This window comes from Verruconis gallopava (genome assembly GCF_000836295.1).
Source record: "Verruconis gallopava strain CBS 43764 unplaced genomic scaffold supercont1.10, whole genome shotgun sequence".
NCBI classification, from domain to species: domain Eukaryota; kingdom Fungi; phylum Ascomycota; class Dothideomycetes; order Venturiales; family Sympoventuriaceae; genus Verruconis; species Verruconis gallopava.
In genome coordinates this window covers 349350-370452 of record NW_015622146.1, presented here as the reverse complement: position 1 = coordinate 370452, position 21103 = coordinate 349350, and the positions used below count along the sequence as shown (strand labels likewise).

At 51.4% G+C, this 21103-nt stretch overlaps 4 protein-coding genes across 5 annotated transcripts; 3 read left to right on the top strand and 1 right to left on the bottom strand.

Moving 5' to 3' along the window:
* The first annotated feature begins 45 nt into the window (after window positions 1-45).
* Window positions 46-1748, top strand: PV09_03773 (uncharacterized protein). The gene is made up of 4 exons (XM_016357016.1): window positions 46-236; window positions 308-947; window positions 1001-1097; window positions 1155-1748. The coding sequence occupies exons 1-4, from the start codon at window positions 184-186 to the stop codon at window positions 1394-1396; spliced, it is 1032 nt and encodes a 343-aa protein (XP_016215105.1). The 5' UTR covers window positions 46-183; the 3' UTR covers window positions 1397-1748.
* A 215-nt stretch (window positions 1749-1963) lies between these two features.
* Window positions 1964-3543, top strand: PV09_03772 (guanylate kinase). The gene is made up of 2 exons (XM_016357015.1): window positions 1964-2445; window positions 2574-3543. Exons 1-2 carry the CDS (start codon window positions 2022-2024, stop codon window positions 3029-3031), a joined length of 882 nt encoding a protein of 293 aa, XP_016215104.1. The 5' UTR covers window positions 1964-2021; the 3' UTR covers window positions 3032-3543.
* Window positions 3544-5173: 1630 nt separating this feature from the next.
* Window positions 5174-5524, top strand: PV09_03771 (uncharacterized protein; the record flags this gene model as incomplete). The annotated part of the gene is made up of 1 exon (XM_016357014.1): window positions 5174-5524. The coding sequence occupies one exon, from the start codon at window positions 5174-5176 to the stop codon at window positions 5522-5524; it is 351 nt and encodes a 116-aa protein (XP_016215103.1).
* Window positions 5525-7263: 1739 nt separating this feature from the next.
* Window positions 7264-11937, bottom strand: PV09_03770. Of its 2 annotated transcripts, XM_016357012.1 has the most exons (4): window positions 11652-11937; window positions 10874-11373; window positions 8959-10260; window positions 7264-8886 (listed from the first exon to the last, which is right to left on the bottom strand). In XM_016357012.1, exons 2-4 carry the CDS (start codon window positions 10931-10933, stop codon window positions 8779-8781), a joined length of 1470 nt encoding a protein of 489 aa, XP_016215101.1. In that variant the 5' UTR covers window positions 10934-11373; window positions 11652-11937; the 3' UTR covers window positions 7264-8778. The 2 variants fall into 2 exon arrangements, with proteins under 2 accessions (XP_016215101.1, XP_016215102.1); XM_016357013.1 differs by lacking the exon at window positions 11652-11937 and having other exon boundaries at window positions 10874-11554.
* Between the last annotated feature and the right edge of the window lie 9166 nt (window positions 11938-21103).

Sequence of the window (21103 nt, the reverse complement as noted above, 5' to 3'; positions counted from 1 at the left end):
ACATTCTGAATGTGCTTGCCCCTTTCAGCACAGACACTTCGACCCCGTAAAGTTGCTGTTGCTGCTGCTGCCACCACTATCACCACAACTTGAATTCTCCTTCTCTCAGTCGTCTGCTTGTCATAACGCGGCTTTTTGCGCCATCTCAAGCACCGAGTGTAGACCATCTCCAATATTGCCACAATGGCCGCCGTCTACCCAAATCAGACGCAAAGCGTGTTCCCCAAGAATTACGTGTCAGTATAAATTCCTCCCCAATCCTGCAGTCCTCAATATGAGCCGTGTCTGACTAGCGATGCAACAACAGCGGTTTCGACAGCATCACCTCGCAGATCGAGAAGAAGCTCCTGAAGCGCGGCTTTCAGTTCAACATCATCTGCGTTGGCCAGACAGGTCTGGGCAAGTCGACCCTCATCAACACCATCTTTGCCTCGCACCTCATCGACAGCAAGGGCCGCCTGCGACCCGAAGAGCCTATCCGCAGCACGACCGAAATCCAAGCCGTGTCACACATCATTGAGGAAAATGGCGTGCGCCTACGGCTCAACATCGTGGACACTCCTGGCTATGGCGATCTGATCAACAACGAGCGCTGCTGGGACCCCATCGTCAAGTACATCAAAGACCAACATTCTGCATACCTGCGCAAAGAGCTCACCGCACAGCGAGAGCGCTACCTCCAGGACACTAGGATCCACTGCTGCCTGTTCTTCATTCAACCCAGCGGACATGCGCTCAAGCCGATTGACATCGTGGTGCTCAAGAAGCTGAGCGAGTTCGTCAACGTCGTGCCTGTGATCGCCAAGAGTGATTCACTTACGCTGGAGGAGCGTCAGGCATTCAAGGAACGCATAAAGGAGGAGTTCCAGTTCCACAACTTGCGCATGTACCCATACGAGAATGACGAGCATGACCCAGAAGAAGTTGCTCTCAACTCTCAGATCAAGGTTTGTGAAGATTTCGACAGATTATATAAAAGAGTTGCTAAATTTCTCAACAGAGCATGATCCCCTTTGCTGTCGTCGGTTCAGAGAAGACTATCGTCGTTGGAGGCAAGCAAGTTCGCGGCCGCCAGAACCGCTGGGGCGTCGTCAATGGTATGGCTAAAGCTTTCACCCTTCCCTTCCTATCTCTTGTTACTAACATGTGTATAGTTGAGGACGAGAACCACTGTGAATTCGTGCACTTGCGCAATTTCCTGACCCGCACCCACTTGCAGGACCTGATCGAGACAACATCCCAGATCCACTACGAGTCTTTCCGCGCCAAACAACTGCTTGCTCTCAAGGAAAGCAGCGCTGTCGGTGCCGGACACTCTGGAAGCAGGCCTATCAGCCCGAGTGCAGATCGCGAGCTCAGCAGGAACTCGCAGCGCATGACTATGAACGGCTACTAAACAACGCAGTACCTCTCTCCGTATCTCTTGCAAACGGTGCGAACTGGCAGTCGGGAGTATTGCTAGGAGTGTGGAGTCATGTCATGACGGGGTTGCTATTTCCCATGAAGCAGTTAATCGTATCATCATACAAACTGCTGGCCTTTATTTCGAGACTGATTATGGGGCTGTCTTCTTTTTTGTGTGTGCGTGCCTGTGTGTGCTGCAGCGAGTAACAAAATTTCTTGGTTCTCACGTAATGGATTAGCACGGTGTACCGATTAGGTAGTTGGTTCTGAATCTGGCTTGCTCTCATACGAAGGGTTCAAGCTGGAGGTGTTAGTACGTAGCTTAATTTGATATCCCTCCCGTATGATCTCTTCAGACATTCTGTGCAAACTCATCGGCGGTTCAAAATGGAGGTTTTCGTGCGTTACAATCCTGTTGTGCACTATCCAGTACAGTCACAGGCCGGGCTCTGACAATGAAGAGCTCATGTTGTGAAGCTGCAATCCGCATCCCCTGGTCCGCCATGGACAACGCATTGTTTTGTCGAGAGGCGAGCGTAATGCAACATTCTTCCCAGAAGTCAGCCTCCGCCCACAAGTTCCGTAGTCCTTCGTTAGTTTCGTTCTTTCGTGAGTCAATGGCTGCAGGGAAGTGTCCATCGTTCATGTCTCCTTCCGCTATCAAAGATTTTCCCAGCAAGGCGCTACGTCTGCTGCAAAACGCTTGCGCAAACCCCACATCCACCGCCGCACTTTCTTTTGCGGGTTCAATATACACCGCCTCGAGAACCATCGTTCCCCGCACAACCGCCAGGGATATCCAAAGCCTTCACTACTTCAGTACTGATTGCAGAAAGTCTGCGTTCCACATAGGGACGCAGTTTCGACCTTGTCGAGGTTTCCAGCAGCACTCGAGGAGGATGGCCCCAACAGAAGAGGTAGATAACTTGCCGAAGGAGAGACAACCAATCGTTATATCAGGGCCGTCTGGTTCGGGAAAGAGTACTATGCTCAAGAGACTTTTCGAGGACCATCCGGGCAGGTTTGGGTTCAGCGTTAGCCGTACGTACACTCCATCCCACCTTTTTGGTCGCTCAGACGTGCTTGTAGCACGAAGTTATGGCTAGCGCCGAGACACAAAGAGTGACTTGCTCGAAACGGGAGCTGAGGGTATATATACGTCTATGCAGACACGACGCGGTCACCACGTCAGGGTGAGAGGCACGGCGAACACTACTACTTCGTCACGCGCGACGAATTCAACGACCTCATCGACAAGAACGGCTTCATAGAACACGCCCAGTTCGGTTCGAACCTCTACGGGACATCCTTCATGGCCGTCGAGGCCGTGGAGAAAAGCGGGAAGACGTGCATACTGGACATTGAGATGGAAGGGGTGAAGCAGGTGCGCAAGTCGCACCTCAAGGCGCGGTTTTTGTTCCTTCAGCCGCCGAGCGAGGAGGAGCTGGAGAGGCGACTGAGGGGGCGAGGAACGGACAAGGAGGAGGACATACTGAAGCGTCTGGCGCAGGCGAAGAAGGAGCTGGAGTACGCGAAGACGCCTGGGGTCCACGACAAGGTCGTCGTGAACGACGACTTGGAAAGGGCGTACAAGGAGGTGGAGAAGTTTTGCCTGGGCGAAGACTGAGGCGACTTTGGCAACGAAGCCGACACCTGGCAACGTGGATGGCTGCGAGCAAGCGCCGGTTTGGGAACCGACAAAGGTGTCCGAATTTTAGGACTCGTTGGCTTCCTCTCCGCGACCCGTTTTCTAGGAAGGGGGTGGGAAAAAGAAGTAGATTGTGGCCTGATCTTTCTAGACATAGACACCGCTCACGTCTTGTTGGAAACTTAGCTCCTGCGGTTTCCATGTCCAAGACGATCATGGATCTACCGCTTTGATTTAGAGCCTGTTCAATCGGTCTCATCATGTGGGACCTCCACGAGCAGCCAACGTTCGTGGCAATATAGATCTAATCGTTTGCCCAACGATCAGCTGTATACATTTCGTCCAACAGGCTCAATCTGAGAGCCAAATCATTACGCTTGTGGCTGCTGTTTCCAAAAGTTAGCCCAGAATAATGTGCATGTGTAGCAACGCCTGTGACTGTCTTCCGACTCTGAAGACACGATGTACCACCTGGGGACAAAGAAAAAAAAAGCGCGTGAGCGATATCTGCACGTTCTTGTCGATTCCTTTTGCTGGTTCACAAAGTACGAGAACAGTGTAAGCTGCCAAGGAATGCATAATCGTCGGAAATCGAGAGCAGCATATGACAGAATCGAGAGATCAGGAGTTGTGTATTGACCTGAAGAAGAATGCACGGAGGCGTCACTGGCAATCATTTTCTTGGAGCGCGAGCGTTCAAAAAAGGATTTTTTTTTTTCGTACTGATACAGACTATGAATACGACCGGTTGGTATGGTTTCCGCGTCTCAAGGAAGTTGATAGGGCACTTATAGCAACTTTCTTTGTCTTACACTATGTGTCGAAGACGCGGTTGCACCGGGCTACCGTTGGACTGTTTACAAAGCGATATCAATTGCGTACACCACCTCCCTTTTGAAATAACGAGCTGCCTGGCCCACGTACAGCCAGCTTGCGTTTGAAAAGCTCGTTCGAAATTAGAACCCCTGGGTCTGCCATCATATTCTGCCCAGTCCAAGCGTCGATGGTCACGAAGGAACTTTGAATCCTATTCATACCATTCCGCAGAGAAAAAGTCTAACGCGAATCTGCAGATGCGGTCCCGCTCATTCCGGTGAAGTTCGTCCGTTTGATCAAGATCCGGTAAGCGCAAGAGCATTGTGTCGTTGGTCAGAGGCGCCATTGCCGCGCGAACGAGATAGTTTGCCCTTCATGCTATGTTATTTCTTGCTTTCAAGAAGTTTCTTAAGCGCCCTCGTCGATCTTTTGTAACTGCGTCGCAGCCAAGCATTGATATGAAGTTTTCGTCAAACGTAGTTTCAACGGCGTGAAGTTTGCAGTCATGAGCTTCCATGGGAAGATGCGCCTTTCATTGATCAAAAATATGGCATCGAACGGGTAGATCCTGGTGTAAGTACCGAATGGTAACTTCAAAAGTCGCCAGAATGGATCGTTTCCTGGTCCACGTCCAACCACAGGTCTGGCTGCGGGATGCTTTAGATCTTAAGTAGAACAATGCCGCTGTACTGTGGAAAAAGACAGTATAGTGAGGCCGGATTTACCGTCTTCACGCGGCCCCTATATCTGTAACTTCCAGAGTCAAGTAAGCCACAGTACGGTAGGTTTTATTTCGGGCCTTGCGCAAGCCGTATTTCGTAATGTGACAGCATTCTGCAAGGGAATGGCCTGACCAGTGAACCGTGTTTTGTGCTCAGGACTTCGTACAACGATAGTGATATCAACCCATCCGCCTAATGAAAATGCTCCGTACTACGCTGCTACGTCTGAACATGCGATATATCAACATAGTACCGGTATTCGGTATGCTCTACATGATGGGAGCGTGCGGCACTCATGGTCCACGCGATACAATATTCTCAACTGCGCCATGCTCTTACAACGACAGTCGGTATCGCCTTACAGACGTGTCAATTTGGATGCTGAACTAGACGGGACAAAAGCATCGGAAGCCTAACATCCAATTCGCATGATAAACCGCACGTGGCACATGCCTCCAAAGTACTAGAACGCGACGCCTTTCAAAGTGCGTATCATTCAAGCACCTGAACATGGAGTCGCCACTTTCTGATCTTCGGTGTAGGCAATGCGGGTACGTGCTGCAGTATTATGCCAAGGTCGAACATGAAGTCCGCGCCGGTGCACGCTCGGATCGGACAGAACATGGGACCGGGAACGATCTTGCCGACTTTACAAGAGAAGCGGGACGGCGACCGCTTTGCCACGGGCAAGGAGACATGCTGGGTCAAGGAGCAATGCTTCGGCCAGATCATTACGGCGCAGCGAGTGCAAGTTGAGAAGCGGAGGGCAGCTTCTTTCGTCGACGGAGCCTCCCCCTTTCTATTTCCGTCAAAGGCATCAAGCTTCCACGCGAAGGTCACGGCAGAGACCCGCGACGGTGAAGACTTGGCATCGCGCTCAGAGGAAGTATATGGCATGCCGGAGGATCTCACGCAAGATGCGGAGTGTGGATGACCTAGCAACAGTGCACGTCGAGGCTCATCTGCCGTTTCGTGGGCGTATCCAACTTCATTTCCCCTCCTCCTCAAAACCCACAACGTGGTAAACGAATTCTGGAAGGGCTGCTTGGCGAATCTGCTGGCTACCTTCAGTCGTCAAATGATGTGCGTGGACTTCTCTTGGTGAACAGCCTCGAACGATGCCCTCGGACTGAGTGACGACTAGCTGCCGTCTGGTGATATGGGCAATGGTTTAAAAGCCAGGGCCTATATGCACATCTTCTCCAGCCACAATACAGACGTTCGCGTGGGCTCTTGGGATTCCTGTCCATGATGATACACACGTCATGTCGTCCACTCGCGGCTCCACATACAGGCTGTTATGTAGACCATGCCGGGGCACAAAGCACAAAGTGTGATTGTCTCCTCAGTCGGCTCAGTGCTCAGCAAGTAGAAAGACCAGGTGAGCCGAAGTTAGAACCAAACAAGCCCGACCTCCCAAACCAAAAGCGGGACGTGGTACTAGAAAAGCAAGGTCTCCCAAAAGCGCTAAGCTCCAAATAAAATACGTGAAGGAAAGAGAAAGAGATGTCAGTCTAAGCACATACTAAGTATCACGTGACATAAGCAAACGCTGGCTAGATAAGAGAGGAGAGCCAGGGGTAGGGGACAGGAGAACAACCATACAATCCATCAGTCAAGATAGCATACAATGAACTAAGCAGGTTTACGATCTCACTTATGCACCATTCATCGCTCCCGTGATCTTCCGCACAGACATTGACAAGAGAGAGGCGCAAGTACAAGAAAAAAAAAACGCCACTTTTCTCGATGCGGTCTAGCGGTCTGGATCTATGGCCGCAGTGGAAATAAGAAAAGACAAGATGCGAACGCGCTTATCGTGGGAATTCGAAAAGTTAATCGGTCTTCCTTTCTGTGGGGCCACGTCGCTGGCTTTCAAGGCATTGGTTGAAACCGTCAAGAAAAATTCTCCGAGACAAGTGGGTCGACGCAGAGCAATAGCGTTCTGCTCCATTGCAGCGTGTCAGCCTCTCCACGGACCGTGGTATATCGTGAACCACTGCACGCCCGGGCTTTTCATTCTGGCCCTTCTGGTCCCTTGGATCGCGTGAGAGTAGCGGCGTATAGCAGTTGAAATGTGTTTGTTTTGCGTAAGGGGGGGGGGGGGTGGTGGAAATGGGGCCACGGGACTCGGCATCTAGACTTTCACACTACTGCGAGCACAACGACCCTTTTCTCATCTAGTCAGATCGTGGGAAGCTTCGACGCGCCGTTGAGCGGCGCCTTGTCGTGCTCGTGCTGGACCAGCAAACGCGGGCGTCCCAAGGGAAACCCAAGCCTTTACGGAGCAGACGCACGGTAAGCCTTTTCGCACGAGAGTCGAGCACCTCGAGGCACACGGGCCCTGCCATGACTCGCAGTCCCACAATGCCCACGCACGCAGCAGCACCAGCAGCGCCAGTACCAGCGTCTAGTCTCCTGCAAAGGCGCCACGTTCTCTGGTCTCTTTCCTGCAAATGTGTCTTGCTCAATAGACATGCATGGCGCGTTTCGAGTAGGCGGCACGGTAAATAAAAGCACGTTGCTCGGGACAAGGGCATCAAGCAAGGGAGGCGGAAAAGAGCAAGAATCGAGACGCTCAGTTGGGTTAAGCCGAGCCGAAGATCTTCGGAGTCGAAAAACGAGTCATGGCTATGGTAATAGAACGGATAGTATGGATCGTCTTAAGACGCAACGGTAGATTGGTCGTCGACTCCACAGCAAAAAAAAGTGTTGTAACACACCTTTCCCATCCGTCCTTGTTTACCCCACTACAACCCGTCGTTCTTCGTCTATTTCCGGATTAGAAAAAAAAGAAAAAAAATCAGTATGCTTTTCCAAGGATCTGGTTTGAACGTGTAACGGATTCGAATCATATTCCAAATACCGTTCTGATGGTTTCCGCCGGTGCTCGTTCTCTTTCTTGATCTGTGTGGCTGCCAATCCATGCATAGCCTCAAACCGGTATGCTTTCAATATGGCATCAACCTGACAGTGAACTGTACGGGGTCAGGGCCGGACGGAGTACTCATTGACCTCCCAACTTTATGCTGAAGTAGGTTGACCGCTCGTATAGATGGTTTGTGGAGGCCGGAGCGCACGAGTGCTGTCTCAGGTGTAGGATCAACGTTGTGGAGGACGTGACGCCGGCGTGCTGCAATAGAGACTCCTCTTATACCATTCTAGCGGACAAGATAATACGAGAGAAGAAAGAAACACGGCCAACGGATGAAGAAGAATTGGAAGGTATACCTTTGGTTCTCTTTTTGTTTTCGTCTCTCTCTCTCTCTCTCTCTCTCTCTAAACGCCACAAAAATAGAAGTCTAGCCTGCAGGTTTGGCATTCCCCGCGCGTTTGTGTTCGCTGTAATGGTTGGATGATGAATAATGCAGTTTGCTGTCGTCTCCTCAGGAGAGCCAGTACCCTTCTAATGCAGGACTTGGTGACCCATAAACGCAAAAAGAGCCCGCCCTCCAGATTCCATGCTTTGCCCCGGTTGAAGTGCAAAAAAAGCAGCCGAAAAAATGGGGAGAATGAACAAAAAATTTTTGTCCCGTGGGACCAAAGAAACCGTTAGAATCACGAAATAATCAGCCTGATTGAGGCGAGAACATGGCAGAGGCACAATTAGTCAACCGTTTGCCGAAAATGATAGTACAAAAAACAAATGCTCAGAGTCACAAAAAAAACCACTCGTCGTCCGAGTCAGCGGCACCCGTGTCGTCAAGGCACATCGTGTTTTGTTTGTGTAGATGGGGCCCCCTTTGGACCATGAATCGTTCTACGCATGTTGATGATGTACATACGCGCACTGCCCCGGGGGGGGGCATTTCATGAAGCTCTGACTCCATCTCACGTGTCAAGCCGGTCGGCCTCGTAAATGAAATTCGGAGCCGAGAATGTCGATCCAAGTGCATCCACAGCCCTAATCGTTCTTGCTAAAATTACTTGCATTGCAGTCGCAAAGGAAATGCGCCCGTCGCAGTACGCCCGGGGGCACGGCGCACCCACGATTTTGGGGAAACATCTCCTGTCGTGGAGAACCGGGGCTGTCCAAACTTTGTTCACCCGTGATGGTTTGGAGCTGAGATCCGTGGTCGGGGGGGTTGAGGGAAGAGGAGGAGATTTGGGTAAGAGAGAGCGGCCGATATGTCGTTGGACAAAGCAGTCTAGCGTCTTGTGCACAACGAGACACTCCGTTCGCCGGTCTCACCCCGAAACTGCACGACCATTTGTCACGGCCACTTGGCCGTCGAGGTTGCGCTCCCGAAGGATGTTCGCGTACTTTGGCTCACGCAAGAACTTCGGGACGGAGTCCTGTGTTGCCGGAAGTTAGCGTCGTCACACGTAGCAAGATAGGGCCCTGAACAGCGCATCAGAAGGACTTACACTAGCCATGAGCTTGAACACGGAGTTCTGTGCTTGATCGAACAGCGTGGCGACCTCGTCCAAGCTCTTGACCATTGCATCGTCGTCGTCGACCGCGCGGGTCATGCGTGCAGCGAGCGAAGTGCGCAGGGAGTGGTCAATATTGAGCTCACACGGCGAACCAGGCGCGAGGAAGGCATTGTACAACCCATACGCCGCTGCCAGCGTTTCGCGGATGATTTCTAGCTTGGGCACGGTCTGTTGTCGCTTTGCAGCATTGTAATTGGCCAGGAAGTCTCGAACGTCGAGGTAGAACGCCAGGTTCTCTTCGCAGTGCGTGTCTCGGAGGAATTCGCGGAACAGAAGCCGTAGAGCCGGATCTTGTAGGATGACGGTCATCCGGTTCGTGTTCGAATCTCGCGTGGGGCCCTCGCGTGCGCGAGAGCCGTTTACGTGGGCGTCGGGGTTCCCTGAGGACTTGGACGAGGTCACCCAGCCTGCAACGCGTTGACCCTTCTCCGTGACGGTGTAAATTGAGCTCTTCGACTGCGAAAATCGTGCGCTGTTAGGGTTGTCAACGCAGGCTATGAGGCCGTGATCGCAGAAGAGCTGCGCCAGCTCGATCGTCTCTCGCCGATCGACCATCGTGCAGCAATCCATGAGCCAGTCGACGACCGCTTTGCCGGTGAACGTGTTGTAATATACCCTGTCTCCAACCTTGCGTTCCTTGGCCATCTTCACACCGACCAAACCCGTCTGGTATTCGCTCAATGAGTCTGAATCAGAACTCGAAATACTGTTCTTGACGTTGGGCTCGGTACCAACAAACCGCCGGAAGACGACCTCGACGGTTGCTTGATCACGATGTAGCTTGTCGGTTTCAGGTTCCCGCTCAAGAATGACGAGGTTCATGGTGTTTCGAGACGAGTTCAGAAGCTCAAACACGTGCCGCTGTTGGATTCCGTTGCGTTGGCAGAAGCGCTGTAGAATGTGCATGCCCTTTGGCGTGAGCTGCCACACCGCACTTTTGGAAGTGAAATCGTTCTTGCCGTCGGCGGACTCGACAAAGCGAGCCTCCAAAAACTTCTGACACACGGAGCGTGCCATTTCCTTTGCCATCGAGAAGGTCGTGGTCGTTGTTGTGGTGACTATTCGCGAGGGATCCTTCGGATCTGGCATGCGGTTTGACTGCGAGAACTTGAGCGACCCCAAATTCGTCACCGCCTCCTCAGAAGTGAATGTGTGATCAATCTTGGCAAATCGTACTCGATGAGGCGTCAGCGGTAGCGAGACCATGAGGGTCGAGAAGAGGTCTTTGAAGTCCTGCATGTCTATTAGTACGAGTTGAACTTGGGTTCTAAGCCACGTCAAGGCTGCTCTGCTCGGAAACCATGTCGCCCAGGAATGTCTCCAATGACGTGCTGGTCTTGGACCGACCGTCATACAGGAGACGAGCATCGCCCTCGGTGTCCACTGTCGCCGTCATGGATCCTGGGAAGCTCCGCTCTGGGTGATTCCTCATCCCCACGTCGCGCGGCCTGCGCCTTTAGTATGTGAGATCCATCATATGCCGCGAAACAATGGAAGAGGAAGTGCATTTGGTTCGCACAGCCGCAGAAACACGACTTTAATTTTTCCCGTTCGCGGAGTGCGTGCGTGGTGTAAATTTGATTCAAAAGGTTAAGCAAACAGGTGGTCGACCAAACAACTGCTCGCCGCCAACGGGCTGGATCAACGTGTGGACTTCGGTCCAGGCATAATTACACCACGCTCGAGGCCATGGAAGAAGCATGACACCAGGGGGGAAAAATGGTCCACTGTGTGCCAGGGCTCTCCAAAGACAGTTGTGCGCGGCATGGGGTCCAAGAAGAGCGAGCATTTTCTTTCATGACATGGCGGACGCCCGTCGTCGCAGGACAAACAAACTGCCACTTACCCTTGTGAACGGCCGGTCATCGTCCGTCATACGGAGCAGGCGCGACGAAGTCTGGTGCATCTTGCGCTCGGTGCGCTCGAACGGCTCGGACGGTTCGAATTGCGAGATGGTAGAGTCGGAGTAGGAGTCGCGTCTGTCTGGGTGCGAGTGATGGTCCTTGATGAGTTCGGAGTGTGTTTCGCTGGGAGACAAGTTCGTTACGAGCGAGGTGGTGGACGGGGTGGAGAGGTCGTCGCCGTGGTACGGTGACACGGTGTTAGGATTGCACGGCTGTTGATGGTGGTGGTGGTGGTGGTGCTGCTGCAACGCTCTGTTGGATCGGGAGTCCTGGTAGCCGGAACCGTCGCGTGGGAGCCAGGAAGACAGGATCTTCCCTACTGACCGCGTCGAAGGCTTGCGACTAGGAGACCGTCGGTCTGCTCGACGTTGAGCCGATGAGGGATCCAGGGTTACGAGACCCAGAGAGGGCCACGAGGAATCTTGGGAGGTAAGCGGTTCCGCTTGGTACGGGTCAGTAAGCAGACATAACCAAGGGCGTCCGTGGGAAGATGAGCAGGAGGGCAAGACGGCAAAGGACGACACGCTTGAGGGTGCGCCCTTTGTGTTTTTCTAACTTTGTGTTTATTTTTAAATTTTTCTCCCTCTCGTGAATTGGGCGCAGTATTGGGAAGAGAGGGGGGCGGGCGTGTTTGAGAAGATAATGGGGACGGGGTTCGTTGGTCGCGAAAGGGCCAGCGACGGCGTGCTTCGGGAATTTTGGGAGGGTTAGCGGGCTTACGGGATTGGTGGCAGCAGGATCTCAGCAGATCTGATCAGGTTGGTGTGCGTGAGTGTCTCTTAACGCACACCAAGCCGACGCTGGAAAGCAGGAATTGGGGGTGGAACGTGATTCTGTGAGTCCCAACGCGAAGGGGGGGCGTGAGACGAGGAGTGTGGAAGAGAAAGGGACGAAAGGACAGGCGAGACAGATACGCATGCAAAAATGGGGAAGGAAAGGGAAAAATAAAATCGGGCTCCGACGCTGGCGATACGGTTTAAGATGGGGGAAGACGGGCACGTTTAAGGGAGCAGTGCGCAGCGAGTGTGGGTACGACCGCCGGGACGGGCGCGAGCGCGCTGGACGATCAGTTTTGGCCTGCTGGTCGTGCTGCTGCCTCTGCTCTGAGGCTGCCCGCGGTTGTGGATGGCGGCGGTGGTGCCGTGGTGCTGCGAATCACTCATCCTGACTACTCGGAAGGCCCCAGACCCGCCGCGCGAGTCCGGTGCTGTCCCGTGCAGGCGTGTGCAGCGTGTCGTGTTTCCGCGCCGTAATCATACAGCCTGCCGGGCTGCACGGCGCTGGGCGGGTCCTGTTGCGTGCTGGCGCGGGCGCTGGGGGCTCACGCCGCGCCCAGATCAGGCGCCCCCGCCGGCCGCGGGCCCTGGCTGCGCGCTAGGCACGTTTTCCTCGAGCCATGTGGCATCCCAGCTGCCCATGCTGGTCGCCGTCATCCCACCGCCCGTCGTGGGCCCAACCTGCTCGACCTCGACTCAGTTTCATCTGAGCCCATCCGTCCATCCTTCCATCCATCCATCATTTCCTGTCCGCGGGCCTGGCTCTGGCCCTTCCCTCTTAGTCGCCGTGCTATTGATATTGCCCTCTCCATCATCGCCCTCGTCCCCGTCCTGACTGCAATCCATGCCTGCTGCTCGTCCTTCCAATCCTCGCCTGTCCTGCGCCATCCCCGTCTCTTCTTTTTCCTTCTCGAACCATTCCTCCACCACAGTTCCTTCTCTCCTCCCCCCACCCCGTAACCACGTCCTACACGAGGTGTGCCATGCCGTCATGCATTGCCCGTCCTCTATCCACGAGCTCGGGCGCGAGTTCATCCCCGCAATGCCCGTTCTTTCGTGCTGGGCCCTCCATCTCGTCTTCGTCCTTTGTTGCGCGATCCTCATTTTGGCTTCTCTCCTACCGATCGCGCCGTTTTTTTCCCTCTTCCCTCGTTTCTGACCATCGTTCTGGTCGTTCGAGCTTTGGCCCTTGCAGGGGCCAGAAGGCTGCTGACTGGTTGCGCCTTGCATATGGGCTGCCTCGCACGAGGTTTTACCCCATCCGCCTGCATAACAATCACCCTGAGCATGATCGCTTGTGCATTGTTTTCCAGACTCCTCTTCTTGACAAATTTGGTCTCAAACCGAGACCTGCCCGTTCGGATCGTCATGTCCGCAAATTGTCGCTGCAAGCGCGGCTGCTCGTGTCCATGCACACGCCAACCACTCGCTCACTCCTCCGCGCACTCGTCCTTGCACACGAGCGAGATCTGCCAACTCCAATGTATATCGTCCACCGACGTCAAGTATTTCTTATCTTACAACAGTCTGGCGCCAGACGTGCTCGTCGCCCATCGCTTGCGGCCATGCGGAACGCCTCTACCTTCTGCATTCACCTTTGCCTACAAAGTAGCCACCAGCTTAGTTCCCACGGTTCTGTGCAACGCCCCATCATGTGTCTCGTGTTCTCGCGACACACAACGCGCTGTGTGACACAACACCCCCCAAAAAAACATCTCCTCGTCGCCCGTGTGTCGCGTTCTCGCTTCTGCATCCTCTTGTTCATTTCTTCTGCTTCTTCGTTCACATCATAATTGCGGTGTAAATCCATCACCGACCCGTTCTTTTGGTCTTGCCCTTTCCCGTCTCAGCAAAGCCCCTGCGAGTAGCTTCTGCACGCACGCCTCCACCCGACCTAAACTCGAGATGCACCACCGTTTGACTTACGATTCTGCGAGAAGACAATCTATCGTCGGAAGGGGGAAAAACCGGACCAACGGCGTCCATTATCCACGGTCGTAATTCTGCTCCTCGCTCCACCCCTATCTGTCGAAGCAACAAGTTGAAACCACCCCAAGTCACGCTCGCGGAGATGCTCGGACTTGTCATGATGGATTGACTGCTCCAGTCCCTGCTTTCGGTTTACCGACCTCTTCCAGCAGGTTGGGCTCGGCTGCTTCAGATTTCGGTAGGACAAGCTGCTTGGGGCTTTGCTACCCCGGAGATATGCCGCCAGGGGGGAGCGACGCGGGCGCCATCGCCTTAGGCTAGTGGCCCCAGTATTTGCAGAGTCATGCAATTCACGTGCGACTGTTGCCCACAGAGGTAGCACGAATCTCCATACGACCTGTGGCCCTCACTTTTTCATCGGCTAAGGGGCGGCAAGTAGTCAGCAAGCCAGCGTTGCCGATTGTTGCTCCGTTTGTTGTCCGTCCCATGCCCGCGCAGAAACGAAGCGGTCTGGTACTTTTTCCTGCATGTGGATAGATCGACGCCTCGTTTCTCCATCGCAGTGAGGAGGGCAAGAGAGGCACGCTAATTGCCCACATTTCCCACGTGCTCGTGATCCTTCAGAGCCGCCCGTGTTCGCCTGAGCGTTCGCCCAAACCCATCTTGGGAACCTCGCCTGCAAGCCAACGACGATTCATATCTTCGCGCTTGGCCTCCCAATTGGAACAACAAACTTCCAGACCAACCGCGGGTCTGTGAGACCACCTCTACGAGAAAGCCTGCCTTCTGCTACGGTGCTTTCTAGAACCGGCCCTCACCTTCTTAAAACGTGTCGTGCCGACAAACTTCTGGATCTACCAACTGCAAGTCTGCTCGCCGGGATCAGAGTCAAGGTTTGCGGCTTGACACATGGCGCAGTGCTGGGCCTTTTGTGGGACCCGAGTAATTTAGTCACATGGCCAGTCGTAGGCAGAGATAACTTAAAAAGGTAGCTGTTGTTGCATGACGATAGCCTGATGCTCTGCCACTTGTATCTTGTTCCAACGCACTTGGCTTTACCGCCAGATGGACAGTGAAGAAGAGGTGGACCAAAATTCCTGACATGGAGGCTCCAAGGAAATGTTCTGGACCACAGTGGCTGTCTGCAGCGCTCGCTAAGGAACGGTGCAACGTATTCGCTAAAGCAGCAAGCACTACTAAGTCGGTCCTCTGTCACTACTGGACGGGCTCTCTCTCATCCGATGGCTAGCTTTTCCCCTCGATGACCAGCCACGTGTAGGGCGTGCGCCAACCATGCATCGTTCCTTCGTGGCCAGCCAGCTTCTAGGAGAAATAGAAATTTCCACGGCCTCTGCTCTGCTCGTCCTTCGAATGTAATTCGCCAGAAGTTGTCTGCAATTGTCCGACACGATAAATGACACACTCTCTTCTAGTGCCATTGCTGCGACGTGTTCGCGTTTACAGGAAAGGCCAGGCCGTAGGTTGACGTTCCGACTGCATGGTACAGATTAAAAAAAAGGAGAAAAAAAAAGAAAAAAGAAAAGAAAAGACACCTCGTAGCCTAGTCGAAACCCGCAGCACGCGGCTACCGCGAGCCACGTTTTTTTAATTGTTTTTGCTGTGGTCCTCGAAGCCATCGGATGAATTCCGTGTGGATCGAGCCGCATGCGTTGGGCTCTTGAGTGGGAACCTGAGATGCATGGTGGAGCCAAGCAGCGTGCCCTCTTCGCCGATATCCGTAATCAAATCTACGTTCCCTCGATTCCACACCCTTCCCAACAGAGCTCATCAAACTGTTGCAGGATTCCCTTTAGATTTGAAGGAGACGACTTCGCCGGACGAAGCTTGACAACCATCTGAAGATCAGAATTTGTGTGCCGTGCGCAGGGAGGTCCCTGCCCGTCATTTCCACGTGGAACTGCAAGGGTGTGCTCTGGAGGACGGGCCAGCTCGCGTGGCAGCCACTACTTGTTGAAAGATTTGCAGTGAAATTTCAATTTATTGAGCCCGCCATGCCATATGGGTGGCTTGTTGCTCATTACTGCTTGCTCTGAGCTTCTCGACTTCTCTGTTCGCGGCTTTGTGCAGCGTGGAAGCGCCGAGTTGGGGATGCTTCTTTTCCATGCCATGGCTTGACCACTGCGTTTTTTCTAGGGTGATAGGATCCTGGCTTCTCGAATACAACGGAATCCATGTCACCTATGCCGTGTTGCCGTCCTCTCACAGCTGGGGATGATCTAGAATCGGGATCATTCGCACAGCGCGTCCGCACAGCGCGTCTTTCCCAAAGTGATACCGACACGTAAGGTAACCTGAGATTTGATGCGGAAGATGGAACACCATCTCCCACTGAAACTTACTTTTGTTGACGCATCCGCCAGACCCGGCACGTCGGTATCACTGTCCAGTGCTGAAGCGCCGGAAACACCGAAAACAGCACTTAGTAGTGTCGCACAAGCTTTTCGACAAAGTCCGGACTACCAAAATTGACGACTAATCACAGAAAGTGTCAACGATGCGGTCTTTGGTCCGCTAGGATGGTTCGCTGAAACGTGCACATTACTGTACTGAATAATTCGAGGTCGCCGTCGTGGCCAAGTGGTCAGAGCGTATCGCGGATCCTACCTTTCAACTGGTGCTGCATACATTCATGCCCACGGCGTCTTGTGCAAGCTGTGCACAGAGGCTACGTGAACACCTTGTGGCCCCTAAGTGGAGACATGCTTGAAATTCCGGCAACTTCCCTTGTGCTATTAGCCAACCAATTCAGTATTGGTCGATCATCGTCCGATGGCAATATGCGGTTGATAATCCAACTCTTGCGGGAGGAGGTATGGAACAAGTTGTCTCACCCAATTCTCTCGCTAACAGCGGCATCTTCAAGGCATGATGTATATGCGTCTCCCGCTCTTCCGCTGAGAAGTGCCGGTCAGTCAGGCCACGGCTCTCTCAAATTATGCATACCGCTGCGCCAGCCTGATCCACGTTTTGCAACCTATTCCAGCGTAGTTCTTGCACAATTTTAGTTTGGTCTTCCGTGAACATAGCCCCCTAGCGACAGCATCTTCGGAATCTGTGGTGCTCTCACACTCGCTATCTTGCAACCAGCCTCGAGGGCCGCAATGACAGCAGACACGACTAGATTTGCCTCATTTGTATCACAGGACCAAGACATCTGGACTTTGAGAGCTGGTAGTGTATCCATAGCTCTGCACCTCCCTCACTTGATCGCCGAATGTCATTGTCTGTTCTGACTGTCTGTAGCAGTGACGACTATCTTTTTTTCCGCCCCTACCTTCTGTCTGACTCGCCTCTAGCAATCGTCATGTCGATTGATCTGGCCTGTACCTTGCCTTTCGTTATGTCTCATGGACTGCTTAGTAGATAATGTCAACGGTATCAACCTCCCTGTCCCGAATAAATGTCCCATGCTGCAATCGAAATGCAAAGGTACAGTTATTGTGGCTACGGTGCGGTTTTACAGTCGTGTGTTCCAAGAACATGAACAGGACGTTGTAGAAGGTGGATAGTAATTAATATCAGGAAGGTGTACAGCTGCTCCCAGTAGTGGTTAAGAGCTTGCAGCTTCTCCTAAGCCTCCTGTCGTGGTTGCGTTAATCTCATCTCTGAGCCGGATGCCGGCATGCCATATTTAGGTAAGCTAACAACTTTGAGGATGGCTGTTATAGCTACTCTATGTCCATGAAGAAATCGATGAGAATGTGCTGTTGAGGTTATAGGGGGGTTAACAGCAAACATGGTCGAGTGAATGAATGCTGGCACTGAAATGTTGAGTGCTCTTCGTTTCGCCTACTAGTCTTTCTTATCAGTTACCCTATTTATGCCTAAATATATTACCGTCTCTTCAGTGCACCTTTCTTGTGACATAGTTGAAAGGACCTGGCCGTTTGTATCAGCGATTGTGTGATCTTGAGACCTAGCCGGTGATCGTAATGAGTGTTGTGAGAGGTTAAGTTTATCTCAAGACATGTTGGCCAAGCTCTAGAGCTTTGCCGAACAAACTTCAAAACCCACAAGTTGCTTGATACAAGTAAGATCAATGCAGACTAAGGGCCGCCAACTTACCTCCAAAAATTCTGCCATCTGTTCGTACCTATGTAAATCAGCTTGCATTGAAAATTGAAACTTCTTGCGTATTGGAATGAACTTTCGCATTTTGATAAGGACGTGAAATTTATCCATGCTAGACTTAGCAGTCAATTCATCATTATATTATGACTTGCAGTTTACGTATCCCATGATAAGAACCTGTAAAAGTCCTGTAAAAGGACTAGGAGAAGACTGGATGGCTATGGAAACCATTTCCGCTAACTTACCGTCAACAAGTCGGCACATCTGTGAACGTGGGAAAAGACAAAGGTGGCTTATATGCATCCCATTGACTCCGTGTTAGTGTATCACAGTTCGGCGTAGAACACGATTTCCCTTTAACCAGCAGTTGATGAACGATCAAAATGACATGATTGAATGACTATGATAAGGCCTAGCATACTGAAGTTCTGTGATTTCGTTACTTCACGAAAATGATATTCTTAAGGATATATAAAGAAGCTTTGGAGATGTGGGTTTGGGGAGAGATTTGCCATCAATAGTGTATGCAAAAAGAATAATATAACTGTCGGCTATGCTAATCGAACCGACGACACAATGGCAAAAAGGGAGATCACCCTAACCAACTATCGGCTAGGATGAAACCCTAATGCTCATTTTGCTCATGCTCGTGCTAGTGCTCGTACTTATGCCCGTGCTAGGGACTGTGGTAGGGTGTGTGCTATGCCATGAGAACTTACCATTGCCCTGAAGGACAGGCGTGTAATTGGACGATACAGCTTATATAGCTCCGCTTTATATCCTAGTGTAATCCCACACGCGGTGCTTTACATACTTGAGCAGCCATGACCTCGATACTTTAAAATTCAGAGAAGCAGAGGAGCAGATGGTGAATTGCCTCATATCAAGATCATGGAGGCTTATCAGGTACGTGTTCCATGAAATGTATTAATTGGACTAAACTTTGGATCCCTATACTCTGGTAGTGTTGCGCGTAATGCCCGTCTGATATCTTGGCGTAAAAATGCTTCACAATTGCGAGAGGCTTTGGTGTAGCACCAAGTTACGCCCACATCACATCGCACACAAAGTGACTTGGATGCAGAATCAGACCTCGAGGAGAACAAGCACGATTTAGAACAACGCAAACGTTCGAAAGAATTCTCCGCGAAATTAAGATTCATCGTGCAAGCGAGCACCACTTCACATGTAGGGACAAGAGCAGCCGGCAACTGGAGCGACTTGTTAGCATTTTACATGAGGACAAGTTTACGACTTAATTCAAGCTGATGTCTCTTCCTCATCCTCACAGGCCACCGCTTTATCTTTCGAAACTGGACAAGTCTCATCACCGGCTAGTTTGCAACCCAGGTGTCCATTATGGCAGTCATCGACCGCATGATAAAGCCCGGGACGAAAAGGGTTTTTATCTTCCCAACACAACAACAGAAAAGAAGACAATCTTGGAGACAACGTCGCAGAGAGGCAATCATACCTTCGCAGCCACAAATAAATGAAACGCTCACTACGGATCTTTAATCCTAAGTGTTGAGATGACTGTCAGAGATATCAGGCAATAGATCTAGTGGCGCTAATAATTGCAAAAGCTGTGGCGGCTATAGAATAACATTTATGTGTGGTTCGTATTGCACCACAAGTTAACGGTCCACCTAGTCCTCTGGATTAAGTCTAAGTAAATCAAAACGGAGCCATTTTAGCATTATGCGGTAGCTGTATTAACAATGGTACGAGACGCCTGGAAAGAAGTCTTACATTGATAACGAGTCTTCAGGAGTCGATTCAAGCCATTTAAATATTAACACGGATACAAAAAGTAATATCAGCAACAGTAAAACGTAATGTACCAAGAGGAGGCATCATTTGCTCCGAGCTTAGAGCAGAGGTTATAGATACGTAAGCAAAGTCTCGTGGATGATCATAGCAAGAGCATGGAGACAGCACTGTTATTGGCCGCAGATAGAAAGATACTCCCGCACTTTAGCCGCTGTATTAGTGACGTAATATCATCGTACGGTGCGCAAACGGCGATCTAAATATTGATTCTTAAGGACTTCATTTTTGGAAGGTCCTGGCCAAAGTATTGGGGTCGTTCGGACATGTTCCGATTAGGCTATCAAGGCTGTATTCGGCTGTTATTAGGAGATGCGATTATTGCATATCACGATCTTCAGGCAAAACGCGAATGAATTCAGATGCCTCCGTGGGACTGGCACATTATCCGTATCAAGATGTCAGGAATTGTGGAAAGGAAACTTAAGCCACGGGACCGACCAAGGATTAATCAAACGTTGTGCACTGTGTCCGAATCATACGACTGTAATCAGTCTGCTTGGTACCTGACCCATCATCGTCCGGGCCAGAGGTGCTTCAGAGATCGTCCATGCTCTTAAAGAAAATACATCTGGGTGAAGTACAACGACAAATACCCGCATGAGCGCTTAGGTAAACATGTTTTGACGAACTTGGACTGGATTGTATAATCACAGAATTATCATGCCTCATGGAGCAAACAGGAACCGGACCTGGATTATCATCAGGAAACGTAGTCATTTACAGTCAGTATTCCTCTCATTCTGCTTGGCCGAAAATGGATCCAGTGTGAACCCAGGCTTGGGGACGATATAGATCTAATCCGTTCTTCCATACCAAATTCTGTCGCGACGTTCCGTCAGAACGAATATCTGCTTCCGCAATTCACGTATAGGCATTAGAAAGTAACTCGCTTAAGTTCCCGGAATTCTTGTCTCTGTGGCTCTTGCCAAATTAGAAACTTCAAATAGGGCTTGCTTCTAGTCAATTCCCAAATGGCAGATCATTTCCGGAAGTGGACACCCATGATGGTATCATCTTTAGAAGATATCAAGCTTCGTTCAATGCTGCAGGCCCCTATAATGTTTGAAACCTTGCTGAATCCGGCGGACCGTAGTCAAAAGGTGCGTGAAGTTCTGGGTAGGGATGTCACGACTATGTATCGCATGGAATCCCGTATCCTGGAGTATTCTCCCGTTCCAGTCGGAGTAAGGTTCTTTTTTTGAATAAAAAATTATTTAAAAGTCTTCCGTTTATTGAATTTCAAATCTCCTTAAATCCGCAGCCATTGTGATGATGCTTGCGTCGATTTGTTTAGTTAGGGCCAAATTTGTGGAGGACATCTTAAAGCTGTCGCGCATCTCCATTCGAATAGAGATTGCATTTATCGATATAGATTTCTGGAGGCGAGCAAAAAAAGCTCAGCGACGATTTTCGTCCTGTTATTGCTACTTGCGACTAATGTGCGTACCTGCTGAGAAACCACCAGCGTAGCGTACGGCAAGCGGGCCTAGACAGTGCCTCAATAAAAATGCGCTCGCAGGAAGCAGAAAGAGCTAAACTTAT

Excerpts from the sequence above, each read along its gene's own strand:
- PV09_03770 (XM_016357012.1), bottom strand. The coding sequence starts at position 10,933 with ATGCACCAGACTTCGTCGCGCCTGCTCCGTATGACGGACGATGACCGG. Across the intron at positions 10,261-10,873 it reads ATGACCGGCCGTTCACAAGG|GACTTCAAAGACCTCTTCTC; the intron begins GTAAGTGGCAGT and ends ATAGACATGCAG. Across the intron at positions 8,887-8,958 it reads TGTTCAAGCTCATGGCTAGT|GACTCCGTCCCGAAGTTCTT; the intron begins GTAAGTCCTTCT and ends CCGGCAACACAG.
- PV09_03773 (XM_016357016.1), top strand. The coding sequence starts at position 184 with ATGGCCGCCGTCTACCCAAATCAGACGCAAAGCGTGTTCCCCAAGAAT. Across the intron at positions 237-307 it reads GTGTTCCCCAAGAATTACGT|CGGTTTCGACAGCATCACCT; the intron begins GTCAGTATAAAT and ends ATGCAACAACAG. Across the intron at positions 1,098-1,154 it reads CCGCTGGGGCGTCGTCAATG|TTGAGGACGAGAACCACTGT; the intron begins GTATGGCTAAAG and ends ACATGTGTATAG.
- PV09_03772 (XM_016357015.1), top strand. The coding sequence starts at position 2,022 with ATGGCTGCAGGGAAGTGTCCATCGTTCATGTCTCCTTCCGCTATCAAA. Across the intron at positions 2,446-2,573 it reads GTTTGGGTTCAGCGTTAGCC|ACACGACGCGGTCACCACGT; the intron begins GTACGTACACTC and ends ACGTCTATGCAG.